Here is a 20,563-nt window from a genome sequence, read left to right as displayed (position 1 = left end):
TATTAGGTGATGTGCATCTCTGTAATGAGAAGGGGTGTGGTCTAATGACATCAACACCCTATATCAGGTGTGCATAATTATTAGGCAACTTCCTTTCCTTTGGCAAAATGGGTCAAAAGAAGGACTTGACAGGCTCAGAAAAGTCAAAAATAGTGAGATATCTTGCAGAGGGATGCAGCACTCTTAAAATTGCAAAGCTTCTGAAGCGTGATCATCGAACAGTCAAGCGTTTCATTCAAAATAGTCAACAGGGTCGCAAGAAGCGTGTGGAAAAACCAAGGTGCAAAATAACTGCCCATGAACTGAGAAAAGTCAAGCGTGCAGCTGCCACGATGCCACTTGCCACCAGTTTGGCCATATTTCTGAGCTGCAACATCACTGGAGTGCCCAAAAGCACAAGGTGTGCAATACTCAGAGACATGGCCAAGGTAAGAAAGGCTGAAAGACGACCACCACTGAACAAGACACACAAGCTGAAACGTCAAGACTGGGCCAAGAAATATCTCAAGACTGATTTTTCTAAGGTTTTATGGACTGATGAAATGAGAGTGAGTCTTGATGGGCCAGATGGATGGGCCTGTGGCTGGATTGGTAAAGGGCAGAGAGCACCAGTCCGACTCAGACGCCAGCAAGGTGGAGGTGGAGTACTGGTTTGGGCTGGTATCATCAAAGATGAGCTTGTGGGGCCTTTTCGGGTTGAGGATGGAGTCAAGCTCAACTCCCAGTCCTACTGCCAGTTCCTGGAAGACACCTTCTTCAAGCAGTGGTACAGGAAGAAGTCTGCATCCTTCAAGAAAAACATGATTTTCATGCAGGACAATGCTCCATCACACGCGTCCAAGTACTCCACAGCGTGGCTGGCAAGAAAGGGTATAAAAGAAGGAAATCTAATGACATGGCCTCCTTGTTCACCTGATCTGAACCCCATTGAGAACCTGTGGTCCATCATCAAATGTGAGATTTACAAGGAGGGAAAACAGTACACCTCTCTGAACAGTGTCTGGGAGGCTGTGGTTGCTGCTGCACGCAATGTTGATGGTGAACAGATCAAAACACTGACAGAATCCATGGATGGCAGGCTTTTGAGTGTCCTTGCAAAGAAAGGTGGCTATATTGGTCACTGATTTGTTTTTGTTTTGTTTTTGAATGTCAGAAATGTATATTTGTGAATGTTGAGATGTTATATTGGTTTCACTGGTAATAATAAATAATTGAAATGGGTATATATTTTTTTTTGTTAAGTTGCCTAATAATTATGCACAGTGATAGTCACCTGCACACACAGATATCCCCCTAACGTAGCTAAAACTAAAAACAAACTAAAAACTACTTCCAAAAATATTCAGCTTTGATATTAATGAGTTTTTTGGGTTCATTGAGAACATGGTTGTTGTTCAATAATAAAATTAATCCTCAAAAATACAACTTGCCTAATAATTCTGCACTCCCTGTAATTGCTGCTGAAGGGCTAAAGGAAATGGCAAGGAGAGTAAAAGATAAGACATAAGTTCTTTAACCCTTGTTTACTTTCTGTCCCTGCAGCCATTCCTACAGTTTTTTTTACCTACAATAGACATCCATCCATCCATCCATCCAGTACTTTTTGGAGGGTGTGTGATGTAATCAGGAAGTAATTTACAGATGAATAGTTGATGTGTATCACAGACAGCATATTGTAACACATGCTGGACTGCAAAAGTAAGAACTGGTAGCTTGGGAAAAATGAATGATCACCTTTCAGCACTCTGCTTCAAGTAGGCATCAAGATCATGCAGCTTGGTGCTTGCCATCTCACTCAGCAAGGTGGTAAACTTGTTCTGCCACTCGTTGCAATGCTGCACCAGAGAAAACTTCAGATGGGAACAGTCCAGAAGCACAAACTGGATGTTCAGCACTGTCTCCTCCTTCTGCACATTGTTCGCCACCTCTGTATATCTATATTCAAAGAGACACAACATCCAACAAGTTAAGAATATGAAGGCATCATGCTGGCCTACAACTGCTCTGCGAGCCATTCAAGGTTTGTTAAGAAAACATGAAGTAGTGGTACAGCTTTTCTCAGGTCTGGCTGGATCAGTACCTTGACTGCGACCATACGTAGTTTGGAGTCATGAATTAGACAGTAGGGCCCTCATTTCAAGGTAAGGTGGCAAATTCCAATCCTGTGCAAATAGATGTTTGCACAGGGCGCAGAATCATGTGTTGTGTGACAATTATCACACCCTCACAGTACTCCCCTGACAGTTTCCAGTGGGTCAAACCTGCCAAAACCTTAGCAGAGGAAAAGAAATGTAACAGATGCAAAAGAACAAGTTACTTACCTTCGGTAACTTTTTCTGGTGGATTGATGGAGTCTCTCTTCCTCCTCTGAGGGGTGAGGAGAGGGGTAGAAAGATGGAAGGGTAGTTGTTTGCCCCATATGAAAAGGAGTGACAACTTTTGGCAGGAAAGCTGCCCTGGTTTTCAGTACCACTTTATCATGGAAAAACAAGGTAAAGGGGGGTTTCACAGAAAGAGCCTGAAGCTCTCCTACCCGCCTAGCTGAGGATATTGCAACTAGAAAAACAGTCTTAAGGACTAACAACCTTAACGAAGAAGAGTGCATGGGCTCGAAAGGCGAACCCATCAAGTAAGTTAAAACGAGATTTAGATCCCACTGAGGCATATGAAAAGGCGTGGGTGGAAACATATTAAGCAAACCCTTTAGAAACCTAATTACAATAGGTGACTTAAACAGAGAGGGCTGATCCGGGAGGCAAAGAAAAGCTGATAGGGCAGCCAAATAACCCTCAACTATAGCCACTGTACAACCATTCTTTGCTAGTTTTAAAGCGAATAATAAAACATCAGAAAGGTGGGCCTTAAAGGGATCAATCTGTCTCTCTCCACACCAAACCACAAGTTTTGCCCACCTACCGGCATAAATGGTCTTAGTGGAGTGTTGCCTGGCCGATAAAATAACATCCACTACATCCGGTGGGAGAGAAAAGGAACTCAGGTTGCCCCATTCAATCTCCAGGCATAAAGGTGCAGGCTCTGGAGGTGAGGGTGTAGAACCTGCCCCTGCGACTGCGAGAGGAGGTCTGCGCTGTGAGGGAGATGGAGCGGTGGACACAGTGAGAGTTGGAGAAGGTCTGTGTACTACACTCTTCTTGGCCAATCCGGAGCTATTAAGATGACTTGTGCCCGGTCTTGGCGAATCTTCCTCAGAACCCAAGGAATCAAGGGTGTGGGGGGAAACGCGTAAAGCAACTGGCTGTACCAGAACATCTGAAACGCGTCCCCCAACGCTCCTTGCACCAGATACTGGAGGCTGCAGAATGTCGGGCAGTGCGCGCTCTCCTGAGTGGCAAACATCTACCTGAGGAGATCCCCACATCTAAAAGATGTAAAGGACCAGGTCTGGATGGAGACACCACTCGTGATCGGCCGAGAAGTGCCGACTGAGACTGTCCGCACGTACATTCAAGACTCCGGCCAAATGATTTGCCATCAAGCAAATCTGATGGTCCTGAGCCCAGGACCAGAGCTACAGAGCCTCTCTGCAGAGAAGGTACGACCCTATTCCTCCCTGCTTGTTGATGTACCACATCGCAGTAGTGTTGTCCGTCAGGACTTGAACCGACCGACCGCGAAGGGAAGGGAGGAAGGCCTTGAGAGCCAGACGTATCACCCACAATTCTAACAGAATGATGTGAAACATCTGTTCTGCTGGAGACCAATGACCTTTGATCTCCAGGTCCCCCAGATGAGCTCCCCACCCTAGAGTGGAAGCATCCGTTATAACCGTTGTCACCGGTGGTGGTAGCGAAAACGGCCTTCCTCGAGAAAGATTGCCGTCCACAGCCCACCATTGGAGATCTGCTGCAGCATCCCTGGAGATCTTTACCGATTCCTTGATATCTCCTCTGTGTTGAGACCACTGCCAGCGGAGGCACCACTGAAGAGCCCTCATATGCCTGCGCGCATGAGTGACCAAAAGAATGCAAGAAGCAAACAGACCGAGCAGGCATAAGACCTTGAGGACTGGAACAACCGCTCCATTTCGAAACATTGGAATCAACGCCTGTATGTTCTGAATCCGCTGAGGCGGAGGATAGGCTTGATTCAATGTTGTGTCCAGTACTGCCCCTATGAACAGGAGGCGTTGAGAGGGCTCCAGGTGAGATTTGGGCACGTTTACCGAAAAGCCCAGATCGAACAACAACTGGGTTGTCATCTGCAGGTGATGCAGCACGAGCTCTGGAGACTTGGCTTTGATCAACCAATCGTCCAGGTAAGGGAATACCGCTATTCCCTTCCTCCTGAGACTCGCTGCAACCACCGCCATCACCTTCGTGAAGACTCGAGGTGCGGAAGTAAGCTCAAACGGAAGGACCACAAATTGGTAGTGTTGCGATCCCACCACAAACCGGAGATACTTCCTGTGGGACTTGAGTATAGGGATATGAAAGTACGCCTCTCGCAAGTCGACAGACACCATCCAATCCTCTTCGCCCAACGCCAGAAGTACCTGCACTAGAGTCAGCATTTTGAATTTCTCCTGCTTGAGGAACCAATTCAAAATCCTCAGGTCCAGGATTGGTCTCAAACGACCGTCCTCCTTGGGGATCAGGAAATACCTTGAATAACAGCCCTGACCCCTTTCCTGCTCTGGAACCAACTCCACTGCATCTTTTGACAATAGGGTCTGAACCTCCTGTTGCAACAACAGGAGATGGTCTTCTGAACAAAACGAGGGACGGGGAGGGATGGGAGGAGGAAACTCTTGAAAAGGGAGAGAATATCCCTTTCTCACAATATTCAGTACCCGTGAGTCCAATGTAATCTACTCCCATGGGTGAAGAAAAAGACGTAGCCTTCCCCCTACAGGAGAGGTATGGTCGATAAAGTGGGGAAAACTAGGACTGCTTCCCTTGATGTTGTCCTCCAGAGGAAGAGGTTGACGAAGGGTGCTGCTGGGCGGCACCTCGAGCTCTAGCCCTCCCCCGCCCTCTAAAGGATCGATATGGAGGATTGGCAGGCTGCTGGACTGAAGACTGGGGCCTTCGAAAAGCTGCCCCACGACCGAACCGCCTAAACCTGCAAAAGTATCTAAAAGGGGTAGCAGAAGGGGCTTGTAACCCTAAGGACTTTGCCGTGGCCCAGCTGTCCTTAAAACATTCCAGGGCAGAATCTGCTTTCTCGCCAAACAGCCTTTCTCCATCAAAGGGCAAGTCTAATAATGTGTTCTGCACATCAGCTGAGAAACCCGAAGACCTTAGCCAAGCATGCCGTCTTGTAGCCATAGATGTTCACATTGCCCTGGCCACCGAGTCTGTGGAGTCTAAACCAGACTGAAGAATCTGCTTTGCCGCAGCCTGTGCATCAGAAAGGAGTGCCCCAAATGGTCTTTGAACCTCCTGAGGCAGATCTACAACCATAGCCTTTGCCAAATCCATGAGGGCGTGGACATACCTGCCCAGCACACAGGTAGCATTCACAGCCTTAAGAGCCATGCTGCAAGATGAAAAGGTATTTTTCGCGGATTGCTCCATCCGCTTGGATTCCCTGTCAGGTGGGTTCACAGGGAAAGACCCAGGAGCAGACTTTGTGGCGCAAGAGGCCTGAACTACCAGACTCTCCGGGGTTGGATGGCGTGACAAAAACCCTGGATCACCAGGCGCTCCTCTATGCCTCCTAGCCACAGCTCTATTAACCGCTGGAGACGAAACAGGTCTAAGATGGATTCTGTTAACGCCTCATTGAAAGGCAGCAAAGGGTCAGCAGAAGTTGTAGAGGGATGCAGCACCTCAGTTAACAAGTTGGTCTTTATCTCCGCTGCAGCCAAAGGCAGTTCAAAAAAGTCCGCAGCCTTTCTAATCAAAGAGTGAAAAGTTGCCGCCTCTTCTGTGAACTCCCCTGGCACAGATAAGTCCCATTCCGGGGAAGTATTCAGCCCACTGGCCGTCTCCCAAGGGCTCAACAAGTTCACCTTCCTCCAGCTGTCTTCGGTATTCCTCCTCTTCCATGAGACACAAGGCCCTCCTGCGAGATCTCAAACTTGACTCCAACCTCGGCGTCGACATTGAATTCGCTGACGCCGAAGACACCACCTTCAAATTCCGACAAGGCTCTGGAGAGGAAGGTCGACTCCGAGACCCATCACTCGGACCAGGCGTCGGCACGGACTCCAATGGCACCTCAACCGGAGCCAGCTAGCAAGGAGATGTCATCGGCGCCGGCCGACGCGGCGATGGTAAGGGCCCAGTTGGCGACGCCATAGGCAAAGCACCCCGAGGTGAAATCATCAGCATCGGCCCAGTACCTTCAGCCGGGCAAAACGGTAAAATTGCGCCATCTTGTACGCATACATGGCATTTAAAAATGCCGCTGGATCTGCTGCCTGCGCCAGCAAAGCAGGGTACCGCTGGTCTTGCTCCTGTTGCTGTCCATCTGACTCCTGTGGAGCCGGAGAGAATCGAGGACTATGAGGAGCCACCTCATAGACGGTCGGCGCCGGAGAAGCCTCCTGACTCTGGGGCTCCGGAGTCACCATCGGGCTCACTTCCCACTTATCATGGTGCCGACGAGATAGGGACCTTGACCTCGAATGACTCCGAGCCGAACGGCACGAGAGTCGTGATGGCGCCGCTTCTTATGCCTCTTCGAAGAAGAGTGGGAAAATGATCTCTTGTGGCTTCTATGACTCTTTATAGCTTTTGCCAAAAAGAGCTTGGCCTCCCTCTCCTTCAATACCTTAGGGTTCATGCTCTGGCACGACGCACACTCCTCAACGTCATGCTCAGAGCTAAGGAACCAAAGGCAATCTTCATGCGGGTCTGTGACCGACATCCGACCACAGCACTCTCTGCATGGCTTAATCCCCGATTTCCTCGGGGGAGACATTGTAACCAAGAGCTACAGTTGATACACCAACCGAAGCTAGCCAGGAAAAAAACGTTAGCGTCGAAGGCACGAAAAAAAATACACTGACGTGAGCACGCCGGCGAGGACCTCTTATTGGCACGGTGACGTCCAACGGAGTCACCTGGAGCCGTGCAATTGTGACGTCCTCGTCGACGTGGGGAGCTGGGAAGAAGACTTTCCGTCGGATGCTGGCGCAAGGACGAATTCATAAGGTGAGGAATCCACAGGTAGTTGTATCCATCAGAACAAGAAGAATTTGCTGTATGTATTCAAGCCGAAAATTTGGACTAGGAGGTATGTACCATATGTAATGCATATCGCATCATGAGATAATAAATACCCCACTGAGGTAAATATCCCACCCTGTTCCACCTAACTTGTTATGAGGGCCTTTGTGTTATTAATTATGACATTGACATTAGCCCTTTTGATAGAAACGTTTTGTAATATATGAAAAAATATCTAAATATAAATCAATCAAAGTTTTTTTAGTAGCTACGTTTCTTAATGGAAAACTAAATAAGGCTAGGATTCACCCCCAACTACCTTAAAATGTATGCATACATTTATCTATTACAGTATGTGTTTGACTCGTATTGTAAACCTAGTGACAAAGCAGCAGAGATATATGCATGGAGGCAGTTTTACACAGTAGAGAGCAGAAGAAGAGAGATGAAAAAAGAGGTGAGAGGGCTGTAGAGAAATTGCATCAATACAGGAGTTTACAGAGGGGAGTTGAAGGTTGGTGGGGTGACGCGGACTGGTAGTGTCAGGTAGAGAGAAATGGCTTGGTGAGAAGTGGCCTGTGATGGTTTGTTGTATATAGAGCTCGGTTTCAACTTTAAGCAAAGTAATGAAGAGATGTAGCCTTGTGGGTATGGAGCGGGAGATAGTCCAGATCCTAAAACCGTTGCCTAAAACATTGCTTCCTATTTTCTTCTCTTCCTATTTCCTGATTTTCAATCTGATTTTCAATCTGGGAAATTGAAGCATCTGGGAAATCTGTAGCATGCTCCACCAGAATTTCTTGAACTTCACTACTAAGTTTGATGGAGTGCTAGAGTTTACTGCTTCAGATAGAACAGCATGTCTTGTACTCGGTGAGGCAGGGTAAGTGTTGATCCTTTCAAACTCGATCACAACATTCATGAGACATGCTGCTGCCTGGAATAGCCCCTTCACCTGAGTCAGGTGGATCTCAGGGATGCTGGGCCGCATAGCATTACCTCTATCAAACTAGGAAAGGACAATAGCCTAGATAGTGGTTCTGATATCTGGTTCCATTTGGAAAAACTTCACTCTGCAAAGCAGATCATATTGATGCCAGGCAGTGTTCAGCTTTTGTGCACAGTGAGCCATGAGTCTGTGGTTATTCTCATTGGACAAGTACAGGGAATTGGCCTGGTTAACTAGGAATGAAGCAGTCAAGAATTATCTCAGATAGCCAGTTTTGCACCAGTTGTTGTTTCAAAACATTAACAATGAGCACAAACTTTCTCTTGGTAGGATTCAGTGAAGAAGCCCTTGGACACCCTGGGCTGCAGTTAGCCTGTACTTCTGAAATCAAATGTTATGACCACATAGAGCTACATGTCAATTGCATATTTGTGGATTCCGATATCCATGCAAACTAGCAGCACCCACAAGGGCTCATGGTGAGAGGAAGCGGTGGGGACATTACAGGAAACAGAGATGGGTTTGGTCTCAAACTCTTCTGCACCAGAAAGGCACTTTTCTCCAGAAACGACTAAAACCATTGTAGGACAATGTTGTTGAACCCCGTTCAGGAAGTGGGTGTCAAGTAAATCTCAGTGGTCAGTTGGTGTTGAAGGCTGTGCTCGAAAGAGCTCCAGCACAATAAGGAAGCAGAGGTTACAATTGCAATAGGCCTGTATGGCATCACCGACCACCTGTGTTCCTGCCATCTCTGTACTGCATTGGGGTACGAATCAAGACTGGTAGTTTTTAAAGAGAATGTTGCGTTTAAAAACCATCACTGATGTAGCAGTTGACCATGCTTACTACTGCACAGACCACCACAGACCAACACTAGCACTCAAACCAGATAGAATAGTATATTAGCCAGGTCCAAGTAAAAGTGAATTTGGTGGTGACAAATGGGAGAGACAAAGTAAGAGTAGTCAAAGTAAAGGTGACAAAGAAACAAAACTTTAAAAAAATGGACAAGAGGGTTAGCAACCACGGAAAGAGTAGAACATAAATTACAAGGACAAGAAAGATATGGAGAAAGTAAGAAATTACAACCACATTTCTATTTTTCAATATGTGTGCTTTTCTCACTTTTAGTTTTTCAATTGTGTGTTTTTCATAGGGTTCTGTTAATTTTCATGAAAAGCTTTTTGACCATAGTGCTTTTCTAACATATGTTTCTGATTTATTCGCCCACTCCTGACTTCATAACTCCAGCAATGTTCAAATTATGTAAATGTAAGTTGAGATTTTAAGGAATTCACTAACTTCACATTCACACAAGTAATATGCAAAATGTTCCATTATTTACATTCAACACTACAGATTGTAGTAGGGCAGCTGCATACCACAATGGCAAGACGGGAAGTACCCCAACTTTAAGACTACCCTTACCCATGTTGTTCTGAAGATCAAGTCATTCAGATCCCTGAAACAATACACAATAGCACTGCGCAGAAAACATAACACTTGAGTGACACAATCTGCTCAATTAAACACCACTGGAAAAGTAGATTCCCAGATTTGTTGGCCTAACAAAATATAAATACATATTTTGTGCTGGATCTTGATTGTATTAAAGACTTGGACTTATCTGGCAACTTGAGCAGTCTTGCTTGCAAACCACTGGTGCATAACGAGGCACAGAATGTAACCATACATGTGAAACACACATTGTGATGGTGTGTACTAAAGAAATATCTAGTGAAAAGCATAAGAAACCAAAATAAGGACGGCAGGTCCAGCTGAGAGTCAGAAAGGTTTCTACAAAGAGATCATAGTAAAGGACTTCCTTAAATATGAACAGTTTCCGTACATGAGCCAGTTCTTCCCTTTTGCGGCAGAGATACATAAGGAATGGACTGTGAGGAGACAACTTGATAAAATGGGTGAGACCATGTATGGGGCTATCAGAGTTCTGTTTAGGTCATGTTCATACTTAGTTCATGCTATTTTTTGGGTTATACGGGCTGGACATCAAAACATGATAAACTTTGTATTTGAACATAATGCTTACCGTGCAATATCTGCATCAAAAGAAGAAACAGGTGGGTTTAAACGTTGGTAGCGACGGATGAAAGAATCTTTATTTATTTCCCAGATCTCCCTGTAGGAATCCCAGGTTTTTAGATAAGTCTGTAGGTGAGTAGCATTGGCAGACATGCCACTACTGATCTGTGCCTGAATTTTTTTAATCTCTTCGTCACGCTCTGAAACAAATGAAAAAAGCAGAAATTAATATTAATTCAGACACTCCTAGAGGATATGGATAAGAAACCATTACTTACTTGTAACAGTGGTTCTCCAGAATTGAACTATTGCTTGCTCACATTGCATACCACATGTACACTGGCAGACTGTGGGTTATTACAATTACACACTGCTACAGATAATGGTGTCTAACTGGCCAAGGCTGGTGTGTGCATAAAGGTCTGTTAATTTCAAGTGTAGGTGACCTTGTAGGACCACCAAGGATGATCTACACCATTCAAGTCTGTCTCACATCTGTCCAACCAGCATACAGGGTGCACTCCAGTGTTGCTTACAAAGTTTGGTCCAGCATTGTTGTCTTGGAGCACAAGGCTATTTTAAAGCTTTTATTTAAACATAAAGAATAAGTTACTTACCTTCGGTAACAAATTATCTGGTAGGGACTATATCTAGCTAGAGATTTCTTACCTTTGACTTCTAGCTGCAGATTCCTTACCTTTGAATTTTCCCAGGCGACAGGCTGGATCTGGAAACTTTTGCTTGAGCAATACCCCTGCGCGAGCCGTCGGGTGGCTTTGTTTGGTTCCGTATAGCGTTGTTGTCACCAGGTGTGACATCACCGTCAACTATATAGGCATCACTGAGTCATGCGGACGTCAGTTACTTTCTTCACGACTTTCCACACCAGGAGCACAGAGCCATGAACTAAACTGACAATTGTGTGTCAAATCTAAGACCCTGAAAAGGGATCACCCAACCCTAGAAATCTGTCCACAGAGCGGGGAGGCATGGGTGGGTGTAAGGAATCTGCAGCTAGATTATAGTCTCTTCCAGATAATACATTACCAAAGATAAGTAACTTGCTCATCTGATAGATACTTCTAGCTGCTAATTCTTTACCTTTCTAAAGATACCCAAGCCATATTCTAAACTAGAAAGTCCTTTAGGACCGCAAAATGCCCGTCCATGCGGACCTGACTGTATGGACAGTAGGGTTTGGCAAACGTGTGGAGAGACACCCAAGTTGATGCCTGACACATGTCCAGGACTGGGACTCCATGAGCTAACACCATGATCGCAGCTTTTCCTCTGTTGGAATGGGCTTGTAAGCCCTCAGGAGGCTGCTTTTTAGCCTGAGCACAGCAAATGTGTATACAGGGAATGGCCCAGCAAGAAATTGTGTGTTTCTGTACTACCTGACCTTTCTTTGCTCCACCTATCCCACAAAGAGCTAGTCGTCCACCCAGAACTCTTTTGTGCGGTCAAGGTAGAACAACAATGCTCTTTTTGGGTCCGGTCGGTGTAGTTGCTCCTCTTCCTTAGAGGCATGCGGGACAGCAAAGAAGGTGGGCAGGGTGATAGTCTGTCCCAAGTTAAATGGGGTCAACACCTTTGGCAGAAAAGAGGCACGGGTGCGAAGCACCACTTTATCAGTAAATACTGTGAGATATCAAGGCTTGGATGACAAGGCCTGCAGCTCACTCACTCTTAGGGGAAATCTTATTGCTACTAGGTAGGCTGTCTTGATGGTGAGCAGCCAGAGGGAACAATTGTGTAGAGGCTGGAAAGGAGCACACGAGGTATATGAGAACTAGGTTCAAATCCTACTGAGTCATAACAAAGGGCGAAGGGGGGAACATTTGTACAAGGCCTTTTAGAAATCTGTTTACAAGAGGGGACTTAAACAATGAGGGTTGGTCAGGCAGCCGCAGATAAAGCAGACGGATAGCCCTTAAGAGTGGCCAAGCAGAGCCCTGCTGTGCAAGAGCCAGAACAAAAAGAAGAGTATCAGAGAGAGGGGCAGAAAGAGGATCTAAAGACTTCTCTGTACAATTCTTTTTACAAATCTTTGGCAACAGCAGGTGTTTTTGTGGAGAAACGCCTGGCTACTAAAATAACATTACAGACTTAAGGAGGAAGGTTGAAGGCTGTCACCTGTTGCCGCTCAATCTCCACGCATGAAGTCGCAGAGTTGACAGGTTTGGGTGGAGAACCCTACGCTGTTGCTGCGACAGAAGATCCTCCCGAAGGGGCAGCCTGATTGAAAGATCAATGCTTATCTTCAGAAGCTCGAGATACCAGACTCTCCTTGCCCAGTCCAGAGCCACAAGGATTACTTGGGCCCAGTAGTTATTGATCTTTTGATAACTCTGGGCAGGAGTGGAATGGGCAGAAAGGCATTTAGAAGGCCGAGCGATTGCTGCCTTGAAAACTCCAATGCGCAATACTGCTGACATTGCACATTCTCTTCGGTGGCGAACAACTCTAACCAAGACTCTAACCAAGGCTCTCCCCACTGCTGAAAGAGTCCTGGTGCCACCTCCAAATGGAGACACCACTCGGGATCTGCTAGGTATCGATGGTTGAGTTTGTTCACCCTGGTTTTTAGAGAACCTGCCAGGTGCTGAACCACCAGGGTTATGCCCTGCTGTTCTAGCCATGTCCAGAGATGCAGGGCCTCTTGACCAAGGGTCCATGACCCCACCCCATCTTGCTTGTTGCAGTACGAAATGGCAGTGGTGTTGTCCATTAACACTTCCATTAACTTCCCCTTGACAGAGGGAAGAAATGCATTCAGTGCAGGGTGACGTGGAGCCTGGATTCCACCAGAGACCAGAGTCCTCTGATCTCCACCTCTCCCAGATGGCTGCTCCATCCCATAAGAGACACATCTGTCACTATTGTGAGATCTGTTTGGGGAAGGGAGAGGAGCCTGCCTCTGACCAAATCCCGATTCGTACTCCACCACTGCAGGTCGTTCGCAGTTCCCTCTGAGAGCTGGACCATGTCTGAGAGTTTTCCCTGATGCTGCGCCTTTGGAACTTCAGGTCCCACTGCAGAGCCCTCATATGCCTGATGGCATGATTTACCAGCAGGATGCAGGAAGCATAAGACCCAGCAGCCTCATAGTCAGTCTCGCCAAAACCCAGGAAAGAGGCTGAACCATCAGTATGATAACCTGAATATCCTGGGCACACTGCTCACGAGGATAATTCCAAAACTGCACTGTGTCCAGAACAGCTTCTATGAAATAGAGCGTCTGAGATGAAGCCAGGTGTGACTTTGGCACGTTTATAGTGAACACTACCATATGCAGAAGAAATGCCGTAGTCTAGAGGTGAGAGCGGATAGCCTGGGTTGAGCCCACCTTCAACAGCCAGTCGTCGAGGTAGGGGGAAACTGAAACCCCTGACCTGTGCAGATGAGCTGTGATCACCACCATGACCTTTGTGAGCACCCGAGGGGCACTGGTAAGGGCAAATGGCAGCAAGGTGGACTGAAAGTTCTCATGGCCCACGCTGAACAGCAGGTAACTCCTCTGGCAGGCAGGATGGGAATATGAAAATATGCATCCTGTAAATCCAGAGCTACAAACCAATCTTCTAGGTCTAGGGCATACAGGGAGGCAATAAGGATTGGAAAGGCAGGGCATAACCCTTCTGAATGATCAGCAGCCAATACCCAAGCATCTGATGTAATGGACTGCCAGTGGAGGAGATGATGTTGAATTCTCCTTTGTACTGGGCAACCATGGTCTTGCAGAACGAAACTAGGAGGACTTTGAGGCTGCAGCTGCTGGGGGTTCGGTGGCAGACGACTTCTGGCTTTCAGACCCTCTAGGTCTAAAGATACAAAGCCCACGTCCTCGCACAGCTTGGGGCGCTTGTGCAGGACGGTGGGTGGTATAGGGCTGGTGCAGTGGCACGCCTCTTCCTTGGCCACAAAAGGGGCGAAAGGCAAACGGTGGATGAGGGATACAGAGAGGCCCAAGCACTTGGCCGTAGCCTTCTCGCTAAACAAGCGAGTCCTGTCGAAGGGCATGTCTATAAGATTTGATTGGACATCCCCTGAAAAGCCAGATGTTCTCAGTCAGGCATGGTGCTGTAAGGCCACCGTCGATGAAAAAGCCCTGCCCAGAGAGTCAGTCATATACCGGCCACACCAAATGGAGAACTTCGCTTCGTCTGTACCATCTTTCACTGCTTGGGAGATGATGGCCCGGGCCTCTTCTGGCACCTGTGGTAGCACCTGCGCAACCGTATCCCATAACGTGTGCGAGAAACGGCCCAATAAGCATGAGGTGTTCACTGACCTCATTGGCAGGCTGGTGAAAGAAAACATCTTCCCAAGCTGGTCCATCTGCTGGGACTCTCTGTCTAGGGGAGAGGAAGGGAATGCCCTGTGGGAAGATGAGGCTTGGACTACCAAGCTCTCAGGGGTGGGGTGTTGGCTGAGGACACTAGGGTTGCCCAGTGCAGGGCGATGGTGGGGGGCAATCGTCCTATTTACAGGAGCCCCTGTGTTGGGCATGGGTCAAGATCCCAGCAAGACGACTGTAAGTGCCTCATTAAAGGGCAGGAGGGGTTCGGAAGTAGAAGCCCCAGACAGAAGTACTTCAGTCAAGAGGTTTGTTATGACAGCCACCAAGGGAAGTTCGAGGTGCAGGACCTCCAGTGCCCTACACACCACCATCCAATAGGAAGCTCCCTCCTCCATAACCACAGTGGGAGAAGAAAGCATGCCAGTATTTGGAGAGGTGTCCAGTTCACTGGACTCTCCTAGATCCTCATACCAGTCCATAGACCTCTCTAAAGGGTCCAGTGACCCTTCCCACACCTCTTCCATGCCTGTCTGTTGAAAATAAGGCCCAGGCAACCAGTGGGCATCGTGATCGGCATTGTGTGACACCAATCTGGCTCCAGATCTTCCGGAATCAGAATGGGGCTGGCGTCACCGGGGTGGAAGCATCGACGTTGTGACAGGCACCAAAGAAGGTCGGCAGAGAAGGTCGCATGGGTTTGACCAGCATCTGTCCAGGTCCATGAGAACCCATCGGATCCATGCAACCCCATTGGTGCAGAGCCCAATGGGGCCTCATCCGACCCTGCATGGTCTGAAGGTGCTCTGGACCCATGACTGAAATGCAGATCCTAATCCCATCCATTCCATCATGGCCCATAAGTATTCCACCCTATGGTGTCAAAAACGTTTTTGATGTCTAGCGTGACCACTGCTGGCCTTTATTTCCGTGTCCGCTGTCGAATGGAGGACATGGAAGAGTCTTTGCAGGTTCATATGAGTACCTCTACCAGGAACAAAGCCGCATTGGTCTTCATGAAAAAGATGGGTAAGTATCTTTGCATCCACTCCTAGCATGAACAGTGGTCGGTATGATCCGGGATCCTCTGGGTCCTTGCCAGGCTTTGGAAGCATGACGATCTGCGCCTCTTGCATAGACTAGGGCAGGGAGCACACATGTTTTGATTCCTGGAAGGTTCCCAGCAATTGGGGCAGCAAAAGGTCTGCAAACACCTGATAGTATTCCACTGGAAGTCCATCTGGGCCCAGAGCCTTCCAGTGGGCCATAGCTCCAAGGGCTTCTGAAGCTTCTCCAATCGGAGGTCCTCATCAAGACTTCCGCTCTGTGTCTCTGTGAAGGGGGGGAGCTCCATGTCCATCAAGAAGCCCTGAATTGCTGCCGGAGATGCATGTGGGCCCTCCCTGTACATGTCTGTTAAGAGTGTATTTATGCTAGCCTGGGTGGTTGCTTTTGAACCGTTGGCACATCATAATGATAGGATAAGAGGGACGAGTGCTTCTGCCATAGCAACCATGCCAAAAGCCTCCTCGATTTATCCCCTCCCATTGGAATAGCTGCCGGTATTTTCGTCTGATCAAGGAATCAAGCCTGTCCCAGATGTCTCCTACTCAGCGCAGTGCTTGTAGTAGGGATCCGGGGTCCTCCTCTAATTCAGGTTATGAGCGTTATAGGTCCGCAAGGACCTCACCACTTCTAGTAACTCAGTCTCCAGGCGTCAGTTCATACCGCCAATTCTAGAGAGGTATTCCCCGTGGGTGACCACCTTCAGAGTGTCCCACACTAGTCCCCTCCCACCTGTAGTCAACCAGTTTGTGCCAATCAGGAGGCCCCCAATCTAGGCTCCGTAGGGGGGATGCAGCAGGGAGGGACTCCTGGCTGGGCTATCGTGGTGGATGATTAGGATATTTTAGGATTATTGTTGGCCTTGCGGCAGAGCACGCTAAACTGCGACCGTTACGGTCACCATCTTGGCCACGCCCCGTATAATCATATGCTTAGTACAGCTTTCTTATCTTGTCAATATTCTCACCCATTCAATACAGAGCCACTAACATGCATACGTCTGGAGCAGCTCATCCTTGAAGCGCATTTCCAAGTTGTTGGAATGCTTGACTTCTTTGAGAGTTTGGGGAATCAGAACAGCTGGTGAAAAGCATAGGAGCATTTCCCTAACTAATATAGAAAAAAGGGAATAGTCTCTTGTCCACAGTCTAAAGGTAAAATAAAGACATGGGTAATTGTCTTGTGTAGCAAACGGGTATTTCTAAAGAAATCCCAGTGTGCTGAAGATAGACTGAATAATCAATTTATTCATATGCCATTCATGAGAAACATGGCTCCAACTGCTAAGGATGCTAAATATAAACGTTTTTTTTCTTCTTCTTCAGATGGAACACTGAATCCACAGCCATTTGACATAAGACAATATCCCTCATTGTCTGTACAGATTAAAGTTAGCAGCTGTGTTTTCTGCGAAAATGCAGATAATTGTCTACTGATGAAGAGACATAAGTGGATGTCAGTCCCATAAGACAGCTTTGGAAGCTGGAGGGTTTAAAAGGAGAATTATTTATTTAACTGTCTGTAATTAATACAAATTTATACTGCAGAAGTAAACATCTAACCTGTACTGAACAGAGTTGGGTGTCATTGTAATTTGTTGAACTCATGGCTGAAAGAAGATTGAATTCCTGCAGCCACTAGAAAAGTGTCTAGAGTTGATCTTAGTTTGACATTTTCTTCAAATGAGTTCCTCATTGTTGGTTCTAAATAAAAGCTGATTGCTGTTACAAAGATTTCATCTTTAGAAGGAGCAGGGGAAACGAACGAGTTACTTACCTTCGGTAACGACTTTTCTGGTGGATACATTAGCTACCTGTGGATTCCTCACCTCATGAATACTCCCATGGCGCCAGCATTCGACGGAAATCTTCTTACTAGTCTCTGCACGTCGACGAGGACGTCACTGTCGCCCACGCGACGCCGTCTGACATCATACAGGCAATAAGAGGTCCTCGACGACGTGCGGACGTCAGTACCAATCATTTTTTACGTGCATGAGAACAACCAGGCAATGCAATGAAAGAGCAAGGCAACATCCATTATATTGTAAAAATACACCACATTGTATGAATAACTGTAAATCTTTTTATGTACATATATATATATATAAAACTCTCTCTTTTAAAATATATACACACACCAAGTATATACATAAGGATATATACATATATACATATATATATATAAATATATTATATATACATCTATTGCACCCTCAAAGACCAAGAGGAGCGCACTCAAGGATTACTTGGTAACACCAGAAAGGCAACGGGGAGGCGGGTGGGACCGTGAGGAATCCACAGGTAGCTAATGTATCCACCAGAAAAGTCGTTACCGAAGGTAAGTAACTCGTTCTTCTGATGGATACAACTACCTGTGGATTCCTCACCTCATGAATAGAGTCCCAAAGCAGTACCACGCCCGGCGGTGGGTGCCTAAATGGTCAAACCAAGAAATCCTGCAGAACTGACCGTGCAAAATGGCCGTCCCTTCTAACCTCAGAATCCAAACAGTAATGTTTTGCAAAAGTGTGAAGGGACGACCAAGTTGCGGCCTTGCAGATGTCGACCACAGGAACACCTCTGGCCAAGGCCGAAGTGGCCGACTTAGCTCTGGTGGAATGAGCTCTAATGCCCTCAGGAGGATCCTTCTTTGCCAAAGAGTAACATATTTTAATGCAAAGAACAACCCACCTGGATAGTGTTCTCTTGTGGACTGCCTTTCCTCTCCTCTTGCCCACGTATCCAATAAACAGCTGATCCTCCAGCCTGAAATCCTTTGTTCTATCGATAAAGAAGCTCAACGCTCTCTTTGGGTCCAGACGGTGCAGTCTTTCTTCCTCTTTGGAAGGATGAGGCGGAGGATAGAACGTGGACAAAGTAATTGCCTGAGCCAAATGGAAGGGTGAAACAACCTTCGGGAGGAAAGCAGCCTTGGTCCTCAACACCACCTTATCCCCATAAAAAGTTGTATAAGGGGGTTTTACTGATAAGGCCTGCAACTCACTCACTCTCCTTGCTGATGTTATAGCTATCAGGAAGACTGTTTTTAAAACCAAATACCTCAAGGGGCAAGAATGCATAGGTTCAAAAGGGGACCCCATAAGGAAAGTCAGGACTAAGGACAAATCCCATTGCGGCATAACGAATGGCTTTGGAGGATATTGATTTAGAAGACCTTTCAAGAATCTGATAACAATAGGGGATTTAAATAAAGATGGTTGGTCTGGAAGACATAAGAAGGCTGACAAGGCCGATAAATAACCTTTAATGGTAGCCACTGCACAACCTTTCTGCGCCAGAGATAGAGCAAAAGACAAAACGTCCGATAGATGAGCATGCAAAGGATCAATCTGCCTCTCTCCACACCACGCAACAAATTTAGACCACCTATTAGCGTAGATAGATTTAGTGGAGTGTCGCCTGGCCGCTAATATAACATCCACTACCTCAGGCGGGAGAGAGAAGGAACTCAGGTTGCCCCGTTCAATCTCCAGGCATGTAGGTGCAGACTCTGGAGGTTGGGGTGTAGAACCTGCCCCTGCGACTGCGAGAGGAGGTCTGCCCTGAAAGGGAGACGGAGCGGCGGGCACATTGAGAGTTGGAGAAGGTCGGAGTACCACACCCTCCTTGGCCAATCCGGAGCTATTAAGATTACTAGAGCCCGGTCTTGGCGAATCTTCCTCAATACTCGAGGAATCAAGGGTATGGGAGGAAACGCGTAAAGCAACTGGCCGCACCAGGTCATTTGAAACGCGTCCCCCAACGCTTCCTGCATCGGATACTGAAGGCTGCAGAACAACGGACAATGCGCGTTCTCTCGAGTGGCGAACAGATCTACCCGAGGAAACCCCCACCTCTGGAAGATTAAACGGACTTGATCTGGATGGAGACGCCACTCGTGGTCTGCCGAGAAGTGGCGACTGAGACTGTCCGCACGCACGTTCAAAACTCCGGCCAGATGGTTTGCTATCAAGCAAATCCGATGGTCCTTTGCCCAGGACCATAGTCGAAGAGCTTCTCTGCAGAGAAGGTACGACCCCACTCCTCCCTGCTTGTTTATGTACCACATCGTGGTAGTATTGTCCGTTAGGACCTGTACCGACTGACCACGAAGGGAAGGGAGGAAGGCCTTGAGAGCCAGACGTACAGCCCGTAATTCTAACAGATTGATGTGAAAAATCTGTTCCTCTGGAGACCAAAGACCTTTGATCTCCAGATCCCCCAGATGAGCTCCCCACCCTAGAGTGGAAGCATCCGTTATAACTGTGGCCACTGGTGGCGACTGCTGGAACGGCTTTCCTTGCGAAAGATTGTTGCTTACAATCCACCACTTCAAATCCACAGCAGCATCTCTGGAGATCTTGACAGTACCCTCTAGATCCCCTCTGTGTTGAGACCACTGCCTTCGGAGGCACCACTGAAGAGCCCTCATGTGCCAGCGAGCATGCGTGACCAACAGAATGCAGGAGGCAAAAAGACCGAGCAGACGAAGGACCTTGAGGACTGGAACTACCGCTCCATTTCGAAACATTGGAACCAAATCCTGAATATCTTGAATCCGCTGAGGCGGAGGAAAGGCCCGACCCAATGTTGTATCCAGTACTGCCCCTATGAACAGGAGGCGCTGAGAGGGCTCTAGGTGAGATTTGGGCTCGTTCACCGAAAAACCCAGGTCGAACAACAACTGGGTTGTTGACTGCAGATGACGCAACACAAGCTCCGGGGACTTGGCTTTGATCAACCAGTCGTCCAAGTAAGGGAATACTGCTATCCCCTTCCTTCTGAGCTCTGCTGCAACCACCGACATCACCTTCGTGAAGACTCGAGGTGCTGAAGTAAGACCAAACGGAAGGACCGCAAACTGATAGTGTTGCGATCCCACCACAAACCGGAGATACTTCCTGTGTGACTTGAGTCTCGGGATATGAAAGTAAGCATCCTGCAAGTCGACAGACACCATCCAGTCTTCCATGTTCAACGCCAAAAGCACCTGTGCTAGGGTCAGCATCTTGAACTTTTCCTGCTTGAGGAACCAATTCAAGATCCTCAGGTCCAGAATTGGTCTCAA

General features: G+C 47.4%; 1 protein-coding gene across 1 annotated transcript in view; it reads right to left on the bottom strand.

Moving 5' to 3' along the window:
• DNAH2 (dynein axonemal heavy chain 2) overlaps nucleotides 1–20,563 on the bottom strand; it is a 1,666,550-nt gene that overhangs the window by 1,155,896 nt on the left and 490,091 nt on the right. Inside the window, exons 20-21 of the mRNA XM_069218683.1 lie at nucleotides 10,136–10,328; nucleotides 1,735–1,935 (exon numbers count right to left, since the gene is read on the bottom strand). Of these exons, the coding sequence (XP_069074784.1) occupies nucleotides 1,735–1,935; nucleotides 10,136–10,328 (394 nt within the window). The remainder of the gene's footprint in view (nucleotides 1–1,734; nucleotides 1,936–10,135; nucleotides 10,329–20,563) is intronic.

Source organism: Pleurodeles waltl, chromosome 12 (genome assembly GCF_031143425.1).
Source record: "Pleurodeles waltl isolate 20211129_DDA chromosome 12, aPleWal1.hap1.20221129, whole genome shotgun sequence".
In the NCBI taxonomy this organism is placed as follows: Eukaryota; Metazoa; Chordata; class Amphibia; order Caudata; family Salamandridae; genus Pleurodeles; species Pleurodeles waltl.
This window is presented reverse-complemented; position numbering and strand designations above follow the sequence as displayed.